At 44.4% G+C, this 23,499-nt stretch overlaps 1 protein-coding gene across 3 annotated transcripts in view; it reads right to left on the bottom strand.

Annotated features, from left to right (window-relative positions):
* Positions 1-23,499, bottom strand: part of zmp:0000000755 (phosphofurin acidic cluster sorting protein 1) — a 66,002-nt gene that overhangs the window by 27,942 nt on the left and 14,561 nt on the right. For 2 of the 3 annotated variants that reach the window (XM_042066634.1, XM_042066635.1), the window contains exons 2-4: positions 11,303-11,390; positions 2,966-3,055; positions 2,543-2,668 (exon numbers count right to left, since the gene is read on the bottom strand). In XM_042066634.1, coding sequence (XP_041922568.1) covers positions 2,543-2,668; positions 2,966-3,055; positions 11,303-11,390 — 304 coding nt within the window. Of the gene's footprint in view, positions 1-2,542; positions 2,669-2,965; positions 3,056-11,302; positions 11,391-23,499 lie in introns of those variants that run through there. The other variant, XM_042066636.1, reaches the window with a different exon arrangement.

Raw genomic sequence — 23,499 nt, 5'->3', positions numbered from 1 at the left:
GTTAAGCAGCATGCGTATGCTCATTCATTCTTGCTTTAGAGAAGCTTCGCTCCATCTGCATTTTTTCATCATAAAAGATACAATATTGCCTACAAAAGCCATGTGACGTTGATCCAGAAATTCAATTTAACTTTCTTTCCTCTTGAAACAAAAAGAAAAAAAGAAAGCATGTTGTGACACTGGAGCTGTCAGACTAACTTAATGTCAGCTACACCTCCAGGTTTAGAGCGAATCCTTCATTTCGTAGTTGGGCCTGAATTCCACAAGCCTTCAATCACAGCCCAAGCCCCCTGCCTGCAAACTCCCTGACCTAAATACTGTCAGGTGTATAGCTCCAATCCCTCTCTGTCTCTGTCTCTCTCTCTCTTTCTCTCTCTCTTTCTCTCTCTCTCTCTCTCTTTCTCTCTCTCTTTCTCATTTGCTCGTCGCCTCCGGATTGTAGTACACTTTGAATTTAAGAGACTAACTAAGCATTTAATCCAGGGACTGTACATCTCTGCACTAGCAAGGGTACATTGATCACTGACCATGTATGTGCAATGTGCGGTTATTGACAAAGTCCTATTTTAAACAAAAACATGTCTATTGAACCGCCGCTTTTTATTTTTTTAAAGAAAATCCTTTCTGAATATAAATATAAACACATGTGTACACACACACACACACACATACACACACACACACACACACACACAGACACAAAGATCTTGGCGAAAGAAACAGCACATTTGCTGTATGTTTACCCTTCTTATTCGAAGAGACAGTGTTGGTCTTTGGTTTGGACAACATCCCGAGGCTTTAGCACAGTTCACCACAGAAGAACACTGTGTGGTATTCTTTTCCCTCATAAGAAAGACAGCTTACAGTTTCACAGCTTGCTTCCAGCTTTAAAAAACGCCAGCCACTCTGGCACAATAACAAATGGGCAATGCTTTCACTATAGGATTTAAAAGATCAGTGTCTCCATTCCTCTAAAACTGGTAGGCTAATCAAAATCAATAGGTGATGCTTTTGAGTTTAAGTTCCTTTCCCTTTTGAGAGAACTCAAGGAACCTGACAATAGTCTGCCAGCAGGAGCGTACAGTAATTTCCTGTGTATTAGCCGCACTGCAGGACAGTGTTTTATGCCGGTTAAAAAAAAAAAAAAACATATTAGTACCATATTAACTGACGCCGTGTATTAACCCAGAGACTTTCTAATGTGGAGACACAGCACTCAAAAAATACTCTATAGAAATGCATGGGGCTAGTTGTTCACGCCAATATGGCCGTTGTCACATATCCCACCCCTTCCTCGGCAAAACGTCGACATGTGAATACATTGAGCCAATCATATGGTGTGTTGTGAAGACATCGTGCCAATCATGTGTTGTGATCTCGCTGCTGCAGCAAGATTGGTGTCGTGAAGCCTTGCGCACACGCAGTTCGACCCAAAGACTGTGCCCGATGAGTGCCCATAAAACGTTGGTATATGGCCGCCGAGTGGAGGGACTTGCCTAAAAAGACTTTGATTAACCTCATAGCTGAAGAAATTTAGCAAAATCAATGTATAAACCGTGTCTAATAGTTGGGAAATTATGGTAGTTTCCACTGGACTCTTCAGGCCAGAAGAATCGAAAGATGGTGAGATTTGTTTAGTGATGATAACACTGTTATTACGCTGAGGGATTCACTGGCATTGTGATCAAGAACTATTCTGGGCATGGGGGGTGGGAGGGGGGGTGCAGGAGACTCTGCTGTGGTTTCAGAGAATGGAGGAATACCACTGACACGAGATTAGAGATTGAAAGTGCAATGGCAACACCTCCCTACACACACATACACACACATGCATATGCACACATACATTTCTTTCATTAAGACACACACACACACACACACACACACACACACACACACACACACACACACACACACACACACACACACACACACACACAATTCCACACACAGACCAGGTATAATACATGTATACATATTATATAAAAGCACTTTGATTTACAAAGAAAATTGAATTTAAAAGAAAATTGCTGAACAGTTACATATGAAATAGAGTCCAGATGGTCAAAAATCATACACTGCAGTGCACTTTGAGCTTATCATTAATACAATCCCCTAAACCCTCCATTTTAAGAAGCCTCAGCACACTCTGATTCTCAGATACACTAGTTATAAATAATACCAAACATCCTTTGTAAATCTTCAACATTTTACTGTCTCTTACAGCCCAGACAACACCTGTCTCAGGGTAGTGTGATTAATGTGGAATGAATAGTGTATTACAGAATGAGGACATCACAGCAGTTACCACAGTTCCCAGCAACAACAACAACAACAACAACACGTTACATTTATATTGCGCTTTTCTCAACACTCAAAGCGCTTCACATGGAAAGGGGGACCTCACTAACCAACACCAGAATGATTATTACAGAATGATTATTAATGATATTACAGAATGAGGAAGTCACAGCAGTTACCACAGTTTCCCAGCAGCATTTACCGTACATATTTACTGAGGTAGCGTTGCCGCATATCTCACCTCGGCCATGTTGATGACCCCCACCGCAAGTGTCTTATAGCCCAGGATGGTGCGGTTTTTGTAGCGCTTCCGTCTCTGCAGCATGATCTGAAGCCGGTTGGCGTCCCTCTTCAGGAAATGGGGGTACTGCCGAGAACAGATAATCTTCATTAGCAAACAACAGGCCATTACCAGGTGTTTAGTCCAACCATTCAACTGCACCCGCTACTGGGCTTAATTTTACGGGAGGAAAGGACAGTGATTATAGGGCCAAGTAATGGCTGAGATTAGAGAGAGCAAAGTAGAAAACAGAGGGAAACAATTAGGGAGGAAGAAAGAGAGTGAAAGAAGTAAAAGGATGGAGAGAACTGGAGAATTGGAGAAAGATGGGTGAACAACATTCTCTAGTACTCTGCTCCCTGGGTTTCGCACGCAGCCTCTTACCTGTAGGGAGAAGGTGAGCTCCAGGTCCGTCTCCATGAGACCACTGGGGGGGAGGACATACTCATTTGACCGCAGGACACGCTTGGAGCCCTAAAGGCAGAAGAACTCAATACAATTACTGTCTTTACTTCACATCGGATTCCATAATGACATGGATACGGTGCAAAGACTACAGAAATAAACAAAATAGACAGATTAGATAGGAAAGTTACACACAAAGAATTCAATATGGTGTATTTATATCAGATGCATTTCTTTCAACTAACATCCTCCAAAAATATATTTCTCATGGCCTTCTGTGGTAAATTAATCAAAGCTTACACAACAAGGTCTGCTAATCTTTGTCAGTCTTTTTCAGGCTACCCTTTATATCCTGTTGTGCAAGCTTTTCTCAAGAAAGCATCCCTGCTCCCAATAGCCCAGAAGATATGGTCAATTAATTGTCACATAGAGCTGATTAACACTGATCTGACCCCAACACCCCAGGGCAAATGATCCTGCCCCCAAAAAGCAACTTGTTCAGCAACATTTAGCTGGAAGGGAAGTTACTGTAAAGGTCCAGAGTCTATTCGGAAGGCTCTTGATCACAGGACCCGATCCAGCTGGTGCCAGGGCTGCCATTTGACCATGGCCGTGTCCCCAGTTGAACTCTCATTACCGAATTAAGACTAGACAGCTGATTCCCCTCTGCTAACCTTATTAGAGACGTCTGGCTGCTCGCAAGAGCAGCAGCTCGCTAGCGCATCCTGTCTTAAAGAGCTGGCACTTGCCCCCGGAGCGGTGTTTGGTTGTTTTGGATGTTTTGTATCAGCGTTAATGTGGCCTGGTTTCACTTGTGTACGTGAGGAGATGTAAAGGTTGTGCCTTAAGCAGTGACAGAGCACATGATGCCCGGCAGCCTACTAGTCAGAGAATAACTAGATGTACCGCAGAGCGGTACAAAATATGACCGCCGCCCAGTCCAGCACATGTTTTCCACAAAAATAAGTCACGCTGAAAGGCATATATGATTCTAACTGTCTCACTGAATTGCATTATGCACACTCAATTCTCACTAATATCTGCTAGACAACAAGTACCAAAACATGATTAATTCATAGATTTCACATGTAATATACATTTTATACAACCCCACCCCCATCTTGCCTGTTCATAATTCTGAGAAATTCTTGAATTGTGTGCATGTGTGCGTGTACATGTTTATGTTTATGTGTGTGTGGGTGGGTGTGTGTGCGTGCATGTGCATGTGCTTGTGTGTTTGCCTGTGCATGCATGCGTACATATGTCTACTGTGTGAGTATGTGTCATACGTAGGATTACTGTGAATGTTTGTGTGTGCGTGTGTATCTGTTTATGCACATGTGTGCATATGGAATGGGTTTACATGACCCCTGGAGGCAAACATACGCAAAAAATTGGTCATCCTAGGCCCTACGGTTCTCAAGATATTCACAGAAAACTGTGTCTGCCCTACCCTCCTTTCGGGGGGTCCAGTCCAGCGGGGGGGCTACAGATCAAAACAAAAAACGATGGTTCCATGCTATCCATGTGGGGTTACATGCCCACCAAGTTTCGTGTACCCCGGTCTTTCAGTGTCCCGGGAATCCTTGTTGGTGTACGGTCACTAAATGTACACATAAATTATTTTATTGTAAGGCCCCCCATGAACGAAAGTCCACGAAACTTGGCATGCATTCGGAGGGTGTCATAATGATCCTACACTTTCAATTTTATGCAGTTTTGACCATGTCAGCCAGAGATATTGTGATGAAAACACCGAATGTTTTGCTTTTTAATTTTTAACTAGGTGGCGCTATACATGAAATGTGGTAATGGTCCTCCTAAACCCTACGGTTCTCGAGATATTCACAGAAAACTGTGTCTGCCCTACCCTCCTTTCGGGGGGTCCAGTCCAGCGGGGGGGCTACAGATCAAAACGAAAAAAGGAGGTTCCATGCTATCCATGTGGGGTTACATTCCCACCAAGTTTCGTGTACCCCGGTCTTACAGTGTCTGGGAATCCTTGACGGAAATTTGGACATGTGAAAAAAAAAAAGAAAAAAAAAAAAAGAAAAAAAAAAAAAATCTGACTAAACCTATATGTTTAGCTTCGCTGCGCGGCGGTCATAATTAGGAAGAATGGGGCCATTTTGAGTAAGGATCCACACTGAGGTCGAGTGGTTAGGGGGGGAAATGATGCGCAAAACCACCATCAGTCTGCACATCCAAGAGCATCCGCAGGATCTGGTGCTTTCAAATGGTCACACGACCGAGTGCTACTACGCTGTCAGACACGCACGAGTTGAGCTGAGCCGGAGGCAGAGTTTACAGAAAGTACTGTACATGTCCCTGTGTGGGGCAAACAGGGTTTCTGTTGCTCTGTGACTGACAGAGGAGCTGAGGCATCTGATTAGCCTCCACATAAGACCCTTCAGTGTAAACTCTCACAGCTGCCTGAGAGGCAGACAGGGCGGACAAATCGTGCCTGTGGGAGAAGACAGGGTGCCTTCCCAGGAAACCGACACCTTGATTAATGTTACACTAATGACATGTTGTTATGATTACAGTAATACGGTAATATATTCATTTATATATTCAGCCCCAGTGGTGGACGAAGTACACAAATCCTTTACTTGAGTGAAAGTTGAAATGATTCGGCACAGACATAGTCATTCATTGAGCCTTTCTCCTCCATTCAAGGACAAAACCAGCTAATAATTGTTGTATGTAGAAAGAACTAAAAACAAACTAATGTGATATCTTAGATACTTCAAAGTAACCACATCTTTCTCTGTTGAATGCTTTACACTTTCGGACCAAATCAAGATGTTCCCTTTTGTGTTTGATAGTGTCAGATTGTCTATCACTGTCTATCATTTGCTCGATGGCGTCAAGAGGCTAGTTATGGTAACATAAATATTGTGAAAAGGGGTCAACAAGGTACAGTAAATAGTGGATATAACAATAACATAGGTTAGGCAACACCATTATTTAAAGCCTAGAAAATATACATGTAAGTACACATGTATTTGGACAGTCTTTTTTTTTCTTCAGCTGTACTTCAGCTGTCACAAAATGTAGTGGAGTAAAACGTAAGATATTTGGCCTTGAAATGTACTGGAGTAAAAGTAAAAAGTTTAACAAAATTGAAATACTCAAGTAAAGTACAGATACATGAAAAAGCGACTTAAGTAATTGAGTAAATGTACTCAAGTAATGTCCACCACTGTTCAGCCCATATGTGATACAGCATGAACATGCATGCTTTACAGCAACAAACAACAGAGGAACTATTTGTCAATCTGACATATACATACAGTAGGTAATCTAATCTATTCAGGAGCTACAATATATATGCCCATGTGAATGATTGCCCAGAGGGTAAACCACATAGGAGACCTGTATGTTTAACATCAACCGTGGTCTAACTAGAGATACCCAGACACATTAATGAAGAACATTCGGTAACACTTTACTTGACAGTATCGACATAAGAGTGACATGACACTGTCATGACACATGAACCCTAACCCTTATCCTAACCTCTAACCCTAACCCTAACTCTAATCCTAACCCTAAACCTAACCCTAATCATAACCCTAACTTGTTATGACAAAAACCAAATGTCACTTAATAACAGAATCGTTATGTCATAAACGTTTATGACTTGTTTATGACGCGTTCATGACAGTGTCATGTCACTCATGTTATGTCGATACCTTCAAGTAAAGTGTAACCAAACATTCAATAACATTTACAATCCTCGTACTGTTCACTTCACTTCATGTCACCATGCAAATCTCTGTGAAGAACTGTGTGTAATACTATCTAAAGATATTTGAATTAGATTATCTATATGTGTACATGCATATACAAATATGTGAGACAGAGAGAGTCAGAGTGAGAGTGACATCGGGCAAGGGTGGTTTTCGGCTGCGAAATGGTTTAAGCATAGTTTAAGCTGCCAGATCAGCCTAGGACAGCAGGGATCCATCTCTTTTAATGTCCCTCTCTGGGGAGCAGTCTTGCCTTGTTACCAGGCTGGACCTGAGGACTCTGACACTGACAAGACACAAACCAGCTCTTACTAACAACTGCTGGCATATAAATAACATTAATTGTACTGGCGAGTCAGAACAAGTCTATGTGCAAAAATAGATGATGGCAATTACTTTAGTATCCATGGATTGCAACTTTCAGCAATCCCACAGCACTATAATGAGGGATGAGCAATCAAAGCAGAGGCCTTGAATTGATACTGTAGGAGGGGTTATTTTGGATTAATAACAAAGCACAACTTCTAACTCGATATGATCTCTATTTATGAGCTAACGGGTATGAACAATTCAGCACTGCAAATACCACAGCATGTGACCACCTTATCCAGCATAGCTTTCAATGTTTAATCAATATTTAATCAGACATGTATAATTTAATGCTAACTGCACTGCACTGAAACAATGCGGGGAGACAGCTCAAACTGGACACCATCTGGTCTCGAACGGCACACATGACTTTTTACGACTGCAAGCGTAGCCTACATTCTGGGCCCAGAGCATGGAGCTGTACACGCCCGCAGGGCTCTCGCTCTCCAGTCGAGTCAGGTTTACAAACCCAGACGTCATTATGATGTCATAATGGTGCAATGAGACAGCCAATGTCCAAGAGTCATAACTCATGCGGGGACGGGAAGGATTTTCTTTTTTATTATTATTTAAGCTCTTAGGCAAAGCAAAGCAAAGCAGGGAAAGGACCATGCAGGCAGTGCTTAATAGTGTAAAGCTCTACGTGGGGACTCACTCAGAACAGGATGTTCTGCCGAGTAGTGCACATCTTTATCATGAACGTGAGAGCAGGTGATTTGGCCCACTTCACTTTTAAGTGCTTGAAGGATGCCTGAGTGTGTCTGTACCTAAAACACATGGCCTCAGGTCCCTTCTGCTCAGCTGGTGCAAGCAGCAAGACATTATAGAGGGAAATTCTCACTACACATAAACTCAAATTCACTATTGTCTGTCTATGTTTCACCTTATCTCTCTCTCTCTTTCTCTCTCTCTTTCTCTCTCTCTCTCTCTCTCTCTCTCTCTCTCTTTCTATCCTTCTCTTCACTCTCTTTCATTTTAAGGTTGTGTACACTGTCGTGGCCACGACTGCGAGTTGCTCTGGGTCAGGAGCTATGTGTTTTAAAAGTACTGAAAGGATTTGGCAGGAGCAAAGTGTTTCTGAGGTGGAAAATGATGGCTTTCCTGGCAAGAGGGAGAGGGGGAGAAGAGACACACAGCCAAACAGAAGAGAGAAACAGTTAGACAAACAGGAGGGAAGATCCAGATAGAGACACAGTGAGGAGGAGAGGACGAATGCATGGGATCATTACTGTAAACAGCCCCCTCCAACAAGATTCACTTTGTTCACTAATGATTAAGTAACTGGTACTAGATCAGCCCCACATTGCTTAAAGTAACAACAGATTGTGAATTATATGACTTGGGTGCAAATATGTAAACAATTTGCTGTCAAAGGTACTGTAGCTCTCAAACCCATTCCTAATACATAGGATATGGCATTGCTCATCATATCATTTACATAACTCTCTGACTAAAGGGTATGAGGAATATAGCTTATTACTGTGAGATTCTCTCTCTCTCTCTTTTTCTCTCTCTCTCTCTCACACACACACACACACACACACGCTTACTCTCTCTATACCCCGCTCCCTCTCACACTTCTGAGTCTTGGCCGGCGGAACCTGCCGGAAATCGGATTTAATGCTCCAATTCCAGAGCCCAGGCACAGAGAGACAGCTCCCGTACCTCGCAGCCACTTGGCAGAAACAGAAACATTTCATACTATGACAAAAAGTGTGTGTGTGTGTGTGTGAGACAGAGAGAGAGAGAGAGAGAGAGAGAGAGAGAAACAGACAGAGAGAGAGAGAGAGAGAGAGAGAGAGAAACAGACAGAGAGAGAGAGAGAGAGAGAGGAAATGTCATTACATTTGGGCATTTCTGCCTCTGAATCCAGGATGCTTTGGGCTTCAGGACCAAAAGACCACACATGCTTAAACATTTCAATGAAATATTCAGTCCTCTTGGGGAAATTACTGTGCCACTTACAAGCTCTAAATTGTAGTTGTTAGGATATAAAACATGCAAATCTTGCACAGCAAGAAGAAATTACAGATGATGTAATTGGTGCTGGCACTCTGAGCTGTAACACTGCCTGTCTCCATTTGCAGCACAGGTGGCCCAAGCCTCACCATTGTCCCACCTCATGCCTGTCTGAGGGGCTCCAGATTTGCTCATTCGCACTTGGCGAGCACGTCAGCCGCCACGGGAGGATGAAGGGAGAACTGAGGTGCAGAACTGGGAATAAGTGCTATTTCACTTCCTCTACAGCCATTTTATTACAGATATTCTCCAAGGCCTGACTTGTATAGGTGAGCTGTGTATGCATAATGAAAAAGGCCCTAAGACTTACATGCATACTGTGTATGCTTGTATATACTGCCATCTCTGTACACGTACCCATGCACACACACACACACACACACACACACACACACACACACACACACACACACACAGAGACACACACACACACACACACACACACACACACACACACACACACACACACACAAACACAGTGCAGACCTGGAGTAAACTCATATCTCCCGCTCCTCCTGCTCATAACAAACTCTTGACCCCAGTGAAGGAACGATGAGGTCTGCTTAAGCAAAATACCATAACACTGCCTTGTTTAAGTAGGGGGGATCAGGTCAAGATCGGGTCCTCTATCCTACGCAACCAGGGGCTGAAACGACATTTTCCCACTGTGTCACAACAACAGCACAATATCCAGAGTCAGCATCAGAGTCAGACTCTCGCACACACAATAGGGAGGAAAATACGCCAGGGGCTGCAGGGGATTTGTCAAATGTTACGTGTGGTAAACATAGCATTTGTTGGTTGAACTTTTGTTTTTCTGACCATGGGGGATTACCAAAGAAATTGGTGCAGCTCTTGTCCTGGAAAATAGATTACATGGGAGCATGGGAAGGGATTATTTTTACAAGTGGGCGGATATTTGGTAAGTCGAGGAGTTCAATATTTCAGGGGGTAGAAGCATCCCGCAGAACAGATGAGGCCGAGATTGTCACGAGCACAACAATGTGCATATCCCATAACTGACAACACAAGCCGGACATGTACTGTACTAATGGTCCAAGATTGTGAAGTGGCATTACCTTGTTGATCAGGCCTGAAAAAGCATGTAGCTCAATTTATGTAACAGTAATAATTGCCTTGATCCTTGGCTGTGCTGGCATCTGCTATGTGTGTGTGTGTGTGTGTGTGTGTGTGTGTGTGTGTGTGTGTGTGTGTGTGTGTGTGTGTGTGTGTGTGTGTGTGTGCAGCCTGCAGGGGATGGGTCAAGCTCCCTGTGTGTGTGTGTGTGTGTGTGTGTGTGTGTGTGTGTGTGTGTGTGTGTGTGTGTGTGTACCACCTGCAGGGGATGGGTCAAGCTCCCTGTGCTCCAGGAAACCCAGCACTGGCAAGCTACAGAGTGAACTTTACTCAACCATCAGTAGCCTTAAGATCCCTCAGGGCACGCACAGGAACAAGCTGCAGTGTGTCTACTGTATGTGTGTGTGTGTGTGTGTGTGTGTGTGTGTGTGTGTGTGTGTATGTGTTTGTGCATGTGCGAGAATGGCTGTGTTTTTTGGAGTATGCTTTTGGCTGCATTAGCAAACCTAGCATCAGCCACTGAAATAAATAGTTCTCCAGTCTCTCTCCAGTTCTACATAATACCTCTATAAAATCAGCACATATTGATCACTTCATCACTTAATCACTTTGGTTTTTCATGGCACTGCTAGAAACCTTATTGGATTCACTTTCACACCCCCCCCCCCCCCAGCAGGATGATGTGTTGCGGTATTTGCCACTCAATTAACGTGACAAACGCACACCTAATGCTACACTGACCCACGAGTGCTTTCCGCGAAGAAGTATATCCGGAGTTGAGTTGACTCACTCTGTCTGCGACCAGCTTATTGATGGGCTTTTTACGGCATATCGGCTCGGTCTGATCTACGACGCTTTCCAGGCAGGACATCATGGCTTTATAGGTTTGTTAAGGACTAGTCTGACTAATAAACTATAAAATCATCTTCATAGAGAATCCCGAGAGTAGTGCATTATGCTTGACACATAGTTTCCTTCTATATTAGGAGTTAGCCTAATATGAAAGCACTGTTGGCACATATCATTGTTAGGGCTATGCTCAGGTAAGTTATTGCTCAGTTAAGTTACAGGTAGTGCTAGTTTAAGCATCGCTTACCTGTATTTTGACTGCAATGACAACAGAGTTGAGCTCTTTGTCCAGTTCTCTGAGGACAATCAGCTTTTTAAGTGTAAGACTGCAGAGCCTGTGAGTAAAAGAAAAAGATGAGAGAGAGAGAGGAAGAGAGAGAGAGGAAGAGAGAGAGAGAGAGGAAGAGAGAGAGAGGGAGACATTAGTGATACAGTACCCCATTTCCTGTATTCACACCACTATGATCTCATGACATCCATACATTCAAAGTGCATCCAGACATCTGGAAAAATCTGCACCACAACCCTAGATTCCAATCCCTTCAGGGTATTATGGGAGATTTTAAAATATGAATACATTTCACCTCTATTTCACCCTCACTCTCTCTCTCCCACCCACACTCCCTCTGTTTCTCAGTTTGTGACAGTGTGTCCGTGCCTCTGAGATGAAAGCAAGCCATGGCACATGCAGTTCAACACATTTAAAGGGAAACCTGAGAGTGGAATGAGCTGTGGGACCGTAGCGGATTCCAACAAATGCATGTTAGATTTTTTCAAAAAACAAATCCTGCAGAATTTCAACAGAATGTATTCTGTACCTGGCTGCCGGTAAATAAACCACCTATCACTCTTCCGAAGGCTCTAAAGGAACTCAGGAAGGAAATAGTTCTCACTTCCTTAGTATTGTACTTTGTGTTGTGATGCTTCTGCTTTAGAGGTTAGCCCATGGTGTATCATAATGAACTCGACACTCAGAGCAGAGTCAAAGCATTTGAACCAGTGCAGAAGCCGGTTGGATGAAAAACAATAGAACTATCATTGTTTGTCAGACCATAAACTCTGAGAGATGCACACACACTAACACACACACACACACACACACACACACACACACACAGACACACACACACACACACACACACACACACACGTGATGAAAACATTTGGGTTCAGTGCTCTGTGTGTTCACCCGTAGAGTCAGCCGAGTGTTCAGATCTTGATCTGACAGCCTATAACACAGATCATATTCACAGACGCATCGGCTGTCAGCTCTCCCCCTCGCTTCCTACAGCTGGCTCTCTTACTGGCGAGGGCTGCAATTGTACTTCTGTGCAATCTGCTCAGCCGTAAATAAATCAGCCCCTCTGTCACAAACTGTCTACTGCGCCCTCTGAAATGAAATCAATTTTACACCACTCTTTACAGGGCAGGGTGCCGTCACAATCACAGAGACATCTCTGGGCAGAGCTGTTGTTGAGCGGAGAGCTTTTGTGAGCACTCGAGATAAAACGGAGCAGAATTATAGTGGAGGAGCTTAGCTGGCTATTCTGAGACAGGGCTTTTATGTTTCCAGCTCTTTTCACATGTGAAGACCTGCTTTAGTGAAGTGCTGTTGAAAGACTGTTAGGAGACAATATATGTCTCCTATGCCAGTGTAATGAAATGCGACACTTGCATACACCTACACCTGTACTAATGAACACGCAGCTGTTAAGACACACACACACACACACACACACTGACACACACACACACACACACACACACAAGCACACATGCCTATAACATTTTCTACCTTTTTCCAGACAACCCAAGGACCTCAGATGAAACACTACCTGGCTAACAATCCCCCACCCCCAACCCTCCCCAATCCAAAGCATTTGCCCCACCGCAGAACCATTCTTCGACTTGCTCCATACACCCTTTCATTCCCTCTCCTCTGCTCTCTTCCTTCTAACTGCTGCTTGAGAGAGACGCATGTCCACACACACACACACACACACACACACACACACACACACACACACACACACACACACACACACACACACACATTGAGAGAGAGGACATCGCCCAGCCCACCCTTTTGCTGACTTCGCTCTCCCTGACCCACTTCTCTATTCGCCGCTCGCCTCGCATCACATCACCCGCGACCCCTGGCCACCCAGTCCCTCCTCTCGGAGAAAGAGGAGCACTCCAGGGGTCACAGCCCCGCTCAGCTCCCAAGGAGAAGAACCAGATGAGGGGGGATAGTGAACGGGGGACTGGGGGGGTGCTTGAGGATGGAAGAAGGCTTGACTAAACGTGGCACGTCTCCATTGTCTTAGGGGCTCGATTAACACGCCGGGTCTTCGACACGCTGAATGTCAAATAAGGAAACAGGCTGCTAAATAATGAAGTCGATCAGAGTTAGCAGGCACCGCTAAGGCTGACTAGCTGGCTGACCAGGCGGGTCTGCATGCAGGCTAGATGCAGGCTGGCTGAACTACGCTGATGGCTGTGGGCTGTTATTGCAATTAGGAGAGCACTTCCACCCCTCACAGCTGCCTTCTGAATGCTGGAGAATACAGCTAGTTTCACTGCTGTTACCAGAGTACAAGACCTGGATCTCAACATGATAATCAGAAGACAGGACAAAAAATGATGAGAGTAAGAATGAGAGAGAGAAAGAGAAAGAGAGAGAGAGCGAGAGAGAGAGAGAGAGAAAGAAAGAAGAGCGATATATGCAAGACCTCACTTAATTTCGTCACAGTTCATGCGTTTCGGTTTGATTCTTTTCTTCAGCCCACACAATCGGACTGCTTTCCCTGCAGCTTCATCTGCATTCAGAGGAACAAAGTGAGCGAGCGAGCGAGAGAACATTACGGGGTTCCTGAAAGATGCAAATCCGGCCCACTGGCATGGAGCTCTCCTGGGGGCCTAAGGGGGTGGGGGGTATGGCATGTTTCTTCCCACCATGGAGAAAGAAACACAGACAGACAGTCGAAAAAGAGAGAGGCAGAGACAGCAGAGAGAGAGAGAGAGAAAGAGAGAGAGAAAGAGAGAGAGAGAGTGATAGAGAAAGAGAAAGAGAGAGAGAAAGAAAGGGAGAGAGGGAAATAGCATCAAGGCCATCTGAAACAAAAGGGAAAAACCCAGTAACGTCTACAAATTAATTTCAAATCAGTCCACCCACACTACATTCAGATGTTTTTTCATCTGGATCTGATGTTTTTCTACTGTAGGTCTGGTATGCATTTCCTGCACACAAACACAACATTGCTTTCCCGAAGCTCTGCGTTTCCCTGATTCTCAGACCAATCAGAATCATATCTGCCAAGGGTCTATTGATTTGAAAGGCATTCAATGCAGGTTTTTTTGTCTACTGGGCTCCTACAGTTGCAAAGTATTTGTATTGTACATCGTCTTTGCAAAGTATTTGTATTGTACAGTACATCGTCTTTGCAAAGTATTTGTATTGTACATCGTCTTTGCAAAGTATTTGTATTTTGCGCCGTAAATACCACCCACTGTTACACCTCTCCCACTGGACACGGTCCATGTGGATTTGTTTACAAGTTGAAGGATAGGAACCAGCAAAGATCATCTCTGAAGAGTCATGTCGACTGACAAGGTATTACTTTCATACAAATAGTAGGCTATTGCACAATGGGTGAGCAAAGTTGCAAGGTTGGTTCTCCACAGATAAGTACAGGTACGGCTGTTATATTCAGGTTAAAAAAAAACACTTGGATAGGATGCCTTTAAAGGGTGTTGTAATGTCATGACAGTCTTTCTGATGTAGTCTCTTTTTTTATTGCACTCTATAATTGCACTCCCTCTAATGCTAACTGACCCCCCATCTCTCTCTCTCTCTCTCCCTCACACACACACACACACACACACACACACACACACACACACACATACATACACACACACCCTTTCTCTCTCACCCTCTCCTGTCCTCTCCCCTTTTCACGTCCCTCCTCATAGATCACAAAACAAAAGTCAGTATGAGGGAGTGTGTTTGTTTACCAGCCTTCAAGAGCACAGTCGTGCTCAGACACTGTCTAAGAGGCTACTTGTATCAGATCAATGACAAACCACGGCTTCCTGGAGTGTCCTTTGCTGATCGTGATCAAACACACTCAGCCTGGGACAATCCATTACCCCAGCTTTCTCCTTAAATTATGCACCAAAGCCTCTTCACTAAATGAGGTGAAATCACAAATGCTTTTGGCCGGTTTCTCTCTGAGCTGGGCTGGAGGATGAGCTGAGAGCCTAAAGTAGGAACCATAAAGACGTTCTCATGCCTGTCTCTGTGGCATGTTCGTATCTGTCCTGAAAGCACTAAGCCTCTACTGTATGTCATGGCTTTGCTCTGTCTCCCAGTAGAGAGAAAACTGAAAGAAAAAGAAAAAAAGGAACAAAAAACAGAAAAAAGAAAGTTATTAAAGCAAGAGAGACATTCTCTCCATTCCTGCTCGCCATCTGTATGTGCAGGCTGCCTGCTAGAGGTTTTTACTCTCTTGCCTTTGAACTGACCATGTCCACTCCAACCTCCTTTTTCCCTCCCTCACTTTGATGGTGAGATAGAGTGATAAAGTCTACCACAGGCATAATCTCCCCACACTCCTCTTTTCCCTCCTCCCCTGCCTCTCTCTCTCAGTCGCTTTCCCTCTCATGCTCTGATAGAGGGAAAGGACAAGTCTCCAGAACTCTCCTTTTTATCTCACATTCTGTCTGACAGGCATGGAGATGAAAGCAGATTGCAATGCTGCTGCTTGACTCAGACGCAGCTTCACCACAAAAAGGCACACGCACGCACACACACGTGCACACACACACACACATACACATACACACACGCATGCGCACACACACACACACACACACACACACACACACACACACACACACACACACGCACGCGCACGCACACACTTAGACACACACACACACACACACACACACACACGCACACGCGCGCGCACGCACGCACACACACACACACACGCACACACACAGACACACAGACACACACACACACACACGCACACACACACACGCGCGCACACACACACACAGACACACACAGACACACACACACACACACACACACACAGACACACACACACACACACACACACAGAAATTCTCTTACATTCATCTCATGCCCCAACAGTACAGATCACTTCCAGTTACATCCTCTACTGAGATCACTAATTCAAATCAAACTCTCTGGCTGTACTACATCCAGGTCTATTCATACCGTGGTCAGTTCAAGACATTGTCTGATTAACAAATGTCTTTTCTACATCAGGAAGCTCCTTAAAATTACAAATATACTAATTAGAGACCATAATTGTCTTAAGGCCATTTCTTCACTAAAGTATACACCCTATGGCCTTTGTTATATGAAAATAAATAACTACAGCGGAAAAAAGCAAACACGTGTCATAAGTGGCTTATAATGTAAAAACATACTGTCATGGTGATTCTCCAAATGACTGACATTATATATAAAACAAACAAATGCCGAAAGATCCTAGATTTACGTCTAGACTGGGTGAACGGGTGGAGCTGGGGCATGGGGTGGCGCGGGTGGAGGTAGAGGTGGAGCTAGACGAGGACACTGCTTTTGGGGATGATGCTTGGAGGGGGATGCAGAGAGAGTGTTGAGAGCACACTGGTCATCCACACTCCAGATGATGAATAATCCATTCAATTAGCCCACGCCTGACCCCAATCCTCCCTCTCTCTCTCTCTCTCTCTCTCTCTCTCACTCTCACTCTCTCCCCACTGCATTGTAGGTGAACCGGAAACGCCATCGGGGGCCAATCTGAAAGAGTGCCTTTGATCCATCACCAAAGAGCTTCATTTAGCACTCAAACACTTGACAAGCCACCCCCCCTCCCCTCCTCCTCCTCCTCCTCCTCCTCCTCCGAGCGCAAAAGCAACCTGCGCCAAACCAGGATGAGCAAAAGATCAAGTGTTGTTGACTAGCCTCAAAGCACAGAGGATGAAGGAGTGGCACGTGCATCTACGACTCCACAGATGTGTCCTCTCAGTCCCTCCGCATCTCCTCCTCTCCATCCATCTCTCCTCATGAAGAAATTAACTAAAGCTCAGCCGCCATTCCAAGTGAAGTAGAGCAGACCAGCTTCATGCATTGATGGTGTACACACTAATTCTATGGCATACCTCCCATTCTATAGTGTCCATGAAATGCATTGGAGAAGGTGGAAGGGGGAGTGTTTTATGTTTTGAGGTTGTGTGTCGGGACCGGGTCATCATCCTGAAGTACTCTATTTCCCCCTAAAACGCTTATCACAACAATTCTACCCTGTTAGACAGAGAGAGAGAGAGAGAGAAAGAGAGAGAGAGAGAGAGAGAGAGAGAGAGAGAGAGAGAGAGAGAGAAGCTATGACAGCCTGAGGATGACATCTACTGTGGAAGTAACACACTGAATCCTCCAGACAGAAGTGTACCCATTTTCTTCTGACGGAGAAATGACACTGGCTCTCCCAGAATGGTCTTCCCCAAACCTACACTCCCACCAGGCACGTATCCATCTACACAGAGCCCGTTCTGCTGTAGATTATACGAGGTGTAAAGAGACGCAGTGGACAGTTAGATAACAGGAACCTAAATAAAGCATTGCTAAGTGCTACACATGGGCCCCCCCCTTACACAGAGACACTAGGGTGGCATCCACAGGAGCCCACAGGAGTGTGTGTTGGTCAGTCAGAAGAAGAGACCACAGTTATGCCATATCGATGCACAAGTTCCTTATGGCTAGGTCATGAGTAGGCTAAGATGCTATGGAACAAGCTCATTTTGTATTGAAAGAACACTGAAGTCAGAAATAGATAGCTGCATATGTAGCAATATGTCATCAAGGACTGCAGCCTGAGGCAATGTCAGGTGTCTACAAAATCAACGGTCTCATCTGTGATTTTGATTCTTATTTCCATTTTCTAACACTGTTATTATGTTGACCTGACCATATTTATGACATCTCTCCCTTTACTCACCTAGTACTCTCCCACTTAATGAACAATGAGTAATAGGCCTACCTTTCAGAATTATGCTGACCACATAGCTATCTCATATGTGTTCTTCAGACTGTTTAAAAAAATAAATACGCCATATTGAAGAAAGAAGTGGACGACTATGCTGGCAAAGTCTAGCAGAAGCTAGCAAGAAAATGCCAACATCGCTTATACTGTAGCTGATTTAATCCGGTTGACTAATTTATAAAGGCCTTATATACTTTAAGTGCTGTATGAAGACAGTAAACACACACACACACACATACACACACACACACACACACACACACACACACACACACACACACACACACACACACACACACACACACACACACACACACACACGCACACACACACACACTGGCCTTTTTCCCTTCACAAACCTTTGTAGCATCTTTATGGTTCACTGCACAACCATTGGAATAAGCACCAAGGGGTGGAGAAGGTAAGTTGGTGATTTAACATAGAACATGTAACAGGGCAAGACACATGTCAGCATCTCTTCAGTGGTTGGCATGACAACACTCACTAAAGCATGCTACCAGGATTGCTTCATTCATTCATTAATTCATTCACATCCATTCAACTTATCTTTTTTTCTTTGAAAACACGTGAAACAGACACAAAGACTAAAAAGCTTTCTGTTGCTCTCCTCAGCTGTGCTTCTCAGGAACCTATAAAACATACAGGACAAAGTGCAGATCAGTCTAGGGGCATTTCTTTTAGCCACTTAGTAAAAAGCCTTGGCAAACCACTGTCAACCTCTGCTCCGTCTTTCCTCGTGTTAAGACTACCTGTTCACTTCCAACAGCATAATTGAGTCCAAATAAAGAGACAGCCTGTTTAAAAGCTCCTTCTCATGAATGCTTAATGTCTGGACCAAAAAGAAAAAAAACATCCCCCTGGGCTACTAAGTCTATTCATGGTTGTATTCATTTATTTATTCTAGCAGAGGGGAGAGCCACAGTAAAAGCTTTGGCTTGGGTTTGTATTGTAGAAACATGGCATGGGGTTGTAGTGGCTTATGGAAGAAAAATGGACAGTGATGGGGTTCAAGCGGAATTCAATGTGAAATGCCGCGAAAATCAATCTGTGATAAATCAATCCCAAAAAACAACAGACTGGCTAAACGAGTCGAAAGGAAACTTTTCTATTTTCCCTCCCTATCTGAAGGTCCATGATTCCGGTTGTTTCTGCCAGATGGTCATGCTCACTTGAGTTTAATTCTCTGAATGAAATCTCATCAAAGCTAAAGCTGCAGGGAAAAAAAGAAAGAGAGACAGAAACAATGACAGAAAGAGAGACAGAAAGAAAGAAAGAAAGAAAGAAAGAAAGAAAGAAAGAAAGAAAGAAAGAAAGAAAAGTGGAGAAGATGAATTAAAAAAGGCAAAGAGGAAGCCATTCATTTGCCATAGCTTGACCCTCCTGCAGGCCAATGTCATGCTCTGTTGTAAAAAAGACCAAGACACAGATGTCAAAGCTCCCCTAACTCTCCTACGACAGAGTACACTCCAGTACATTAAAGAGCTCTCGTCCAGCAAGCGCTTATCTATACACAAGCCACAACCCTGCAGTGATCCAGTGGGGACAGATAAGATGATAGGAGAAAACATTTCTATGAGAACAGTGACTTACAGAATGGAGGATTCCGTCTTGGTATCCTATTCAAAACATCACTGCCATATAGCACTGTAATAGCACAATGTAATAGCACAATGCAAATCCCTTGACAACAAGGGTCAGGGGGCATTACTGTTAGACCATTCGAGCACTCGTGCAATATGGGCAGTGCAAAATGTCCTCGAAAAATGGATATGTATTGTATGTTGTGGGTCATGTAAGCTGGTTAAGAGGGCAGGAAGTCCAATCTGCCAGCCTGACGCGATGCGAGAGCGGGCTTCACTGGAGGGTGCCACCCTGGGGTGAGTGCTGCCTGACCCTCTGAGTGTTAATCCCTGAGCGTGTCACACTAAACTGAGTCCCCTCTGGTTGTTAAGGCCAGAGGGGAGATAGCATTGCAGCACCTTGTACCTTGGTTCGTATTAACCCCCACCATTCCATTCCAGCACACTCTTGATCAGGGCAGGGCTGCTAAGACGAATGCAACAGCTGAGCTTTGTGAGTACTGAATGTCTTTTCTCTCACCTCACACTTACCCCTTGTTCTCTTGCTCACCCCTCTCTATTCCCTCTCTCTCTTTCTCTCTCTCTGTTTCTTTCTCTGTTTCTCTCTCACCTCACACACGCAAGCTTGCAGTCTCTGATCTCATGTGTAAGACAGGTGTCTTCACTCAAGTAGAACTAAGCCCACCGCATGACGGGAACAGAACTAAATGGAATAGCAAAATACTTTTCTGACAAGAAAGAGACCTGATGAGGAGATGGCAGCTGGTCTGCAGACGACTCGCACTTAAGTGACCTGCTTTTTATAGACTCCCAGAACCTCTTTAACGGCATTACTCCTCACACTGGAGACGGAATCAAAGCTGTCTCGGCTTTCTTTAAGTATCTCCAAAACAATATTTAGTCCATATCAAAGACATTTTCATAATGCAGACAAGTTTTTCAAACACAGTCTGAAAATAAAGTGTCTATGCCTGGTTATATTTTTAGTCATGACTTCTTCATCTCTGCCAGCATCTCATATCACCCTGCATGTGTGTGTGTGTGTGTGTGTGTGTGTGTGTGGAGTGTGTGGAGTGTGAGCTCACTGGCAGAGCAGAGTGATTTACAGGGTGAGGAGGAAACCTTTGTGTGCTCTGATGAGTTCCAGCGATTCACTGGTAAACGGAGTCTTTTGTTTAGCCCTGATCAGTTATTGATGAGGTCAGCTGGCCAATGTTTCTTATCAGGCGACAGGCGAGCCTGAACAGGCCTGTCTTTTTTGTTTGCATCGCGCATGAAGACGCTGCTATCCTGTTACACCTGACACCACCTTAAAAAAAAAGACCACAGAGAAGGTGTCAGAGTGTGGTGACGTTTAAGTCAGATGGAAATACAATTAAATCATATTATAAGCTCATCTAAAATGGAATTTGGCTTGTATATATATGTGAACTTATGTGGTCGAGCTTCCACATTTGGTGCATTGTGGTAGAGTGGTGCATGTAGGCTGAAAAAATGTGATTGTTTATAGTAGTTATATAGCAGCACCATTAATAGTGAACATTGTCCCAAGGTTCCAGAGAAAGCACAATGGTGACAGCGGAAATGAAAAATGTAATTTCAAGTGAAAGAAACCTTGTTCTAAAGGGGTGCATAATTCATCTTGAGTAACAGGCAGTTGAAAAATGCCCGTCATAATGTTGCTGACAGAAACAGCTGAGGCCAGTGATTTGTAATGGGACAGACTAAATGTGTCAGGACTGAAAAAGTACACAAATGTTTTCTCCCAGCAGAATGACCTCATTGGCACAGGCCTCATGCTACATTCAGCACACATATGACAAATACCCACACCCCCATTAGGATGCCTACTGAAGGCTCTGATTGGACTTACAGCTTTCCCAGCACCAAGGTGCTAAATGTTTGGCATGGCTGGTTAGGTGAGTGTAAAATAGTACATGAACAAGGTCTAGGGAATGTACTCAGAGATTTCTTTAAAAAAGATTTTTAAGATGCCGATCTACTGACTGGTTATAGCAGTTAGTAGTTATAGTAATTTCCTGTGTATTAGCCACATTGTGTACAAGCCGCAGGACAGTATTTTAAGCAAGTTAAAAGAAACAAAACCATATTAATACCATATTAACTGCCATATTAACTGCACTATTAACTATTAACAATGTATTAACCTCATAGCTGAAGAAATTTTACAAAATCAGTGCACAAGCCGCGGCTAATAGTTGGGAAATTACGGTAGCTCCACTTTACTACGATTGCCACACGTTTATTATATTACCACCTAGTGCCGCTATCACTATTTTCTCATGCATACCAGCGTCAAATGGCTCCATATGTTTACAGGCCTGGAACAACATTGCTGAACGCTGTTTCTCCCACCACCCCCCACTCCCTCTCTTTCTCCCTCCACCCCCACCCCCACCTCCTCTCTTTCTCCCTCTCTCGCTACCCCTCTCTCCCACCTTCTCTCAATTTCCCCTTTACAAACACTCTCTCCTTCTTTCTTCACCTCTACTCCGATTCTGCCGTTCTGCCAGGGTCAGACACTCAAGTCGGTACTATTTAATCCAATTATGGTCCCCGCGCCTGTTTGCTCGCAAAAAGCCCCGGCTACGTTTACGGCGACACCGTCTGGGGCTGCCTGACCCGAGACAAGGCAATCCCATTCCCATCTGTCACACCGGGGTATTGGAGACCACCTTTCGCCACCCGCCACAAATCCTGCCCGGAAAAGCTTGTTTGAGTCCATTAAATGGATGAGAGGCTGGAGTGCCTCCTTCGGCTCCTGCCGCACTGCCCAGTTTCTTGGTGGTGTTTTGTTGCGGCAGAGGTGAACTTTACTGACTGATGAAAATGGGTAGACAGCATGTCCGAGAATAACAAAATGGCACATGCATAATAAATAAAAGCAACAATCCGTACCATGCGCGCCATCCTCCTACCTATTTATAGCCTGGCACGGTTACGTAAGGTGGAGTTATGGTGCTGGTTTTAAAAGGTACTACGCTTTCCCCCCCAATGAACACACTGCTCAAAGATACACTATAGTAATACAACTGGAATAGGCAAATGGAAGGCATGGTAGCTGAGTTATGTAAGAAAGCATTGAAGCAAGTCTACAGGCCCCAAGGAAGGTTTCAGCCACTGTTTCCCGGAGCATCTGGAGAGGGGCAAGGGGCCCAGCGAAACACATGCATCATGGACCATCAAGAGCCCCCCCTGGAAGTATTAGGTCATTAATCCCTGGCTATCTCATAAACACATTTAGAAACACATATGTGGAGCAGGTCAGACACATTTACATGTGTCTGTACTTAGCTACACTTTAAATCAATTTAATGTGGTATCGTACACCCCCCCCCCCCCCCCCACACACACACACACACACACACCCTAACCCCCATCCATCAATCTAATAAACATCTGCTTCCTGAAATGATTGCAGGTCTTAAGGAGATTACGCTGCCTGACCAGTGAGCCTTCATCTGTCGGCAAACATTCACTGATGCACCCTGAACTGCACTCTTACCCAGACTACAAACAAAGGTCCACACCAGTTAGCACCCCGGCTGATGCATCCGCAACCACCTCCATCACCAACGGAACCAGTAAACAGACGTTCTGTGCCGAGCAAAGCTCCTTCCCCCGTTCCCGTTTAGAAACAAGAGCCTTTGCTGCACCAAGATTTCAGGCAATGAATAATTAACTCTGTACCTTTGGGAATGCTGAATTCTCACCTCATGTACAAATACATGACAAGACACAAGGAACACTGCTACTCT

The sequence above is a fragment of the Alosa sapidissima genome, chromosome 16 (genome assembly GCF_018492685.1).
Source record: "Alosa sapidissima isolate fAloSap1 chromosome 16, fAloSap1.pri, whole genome shotgun sequence".
In the NCBI taxonomy this organism is placed as follows: domain Eukaryota; kingdom Metazoa; phylum Chordata; class Actinopteri; order Clupeiformes; family Clupeidae; genus Alosa; species Alosa sapidissima.
This window is presented reverse-complemented; position numbering and strand designations above follow the sequence as displayed.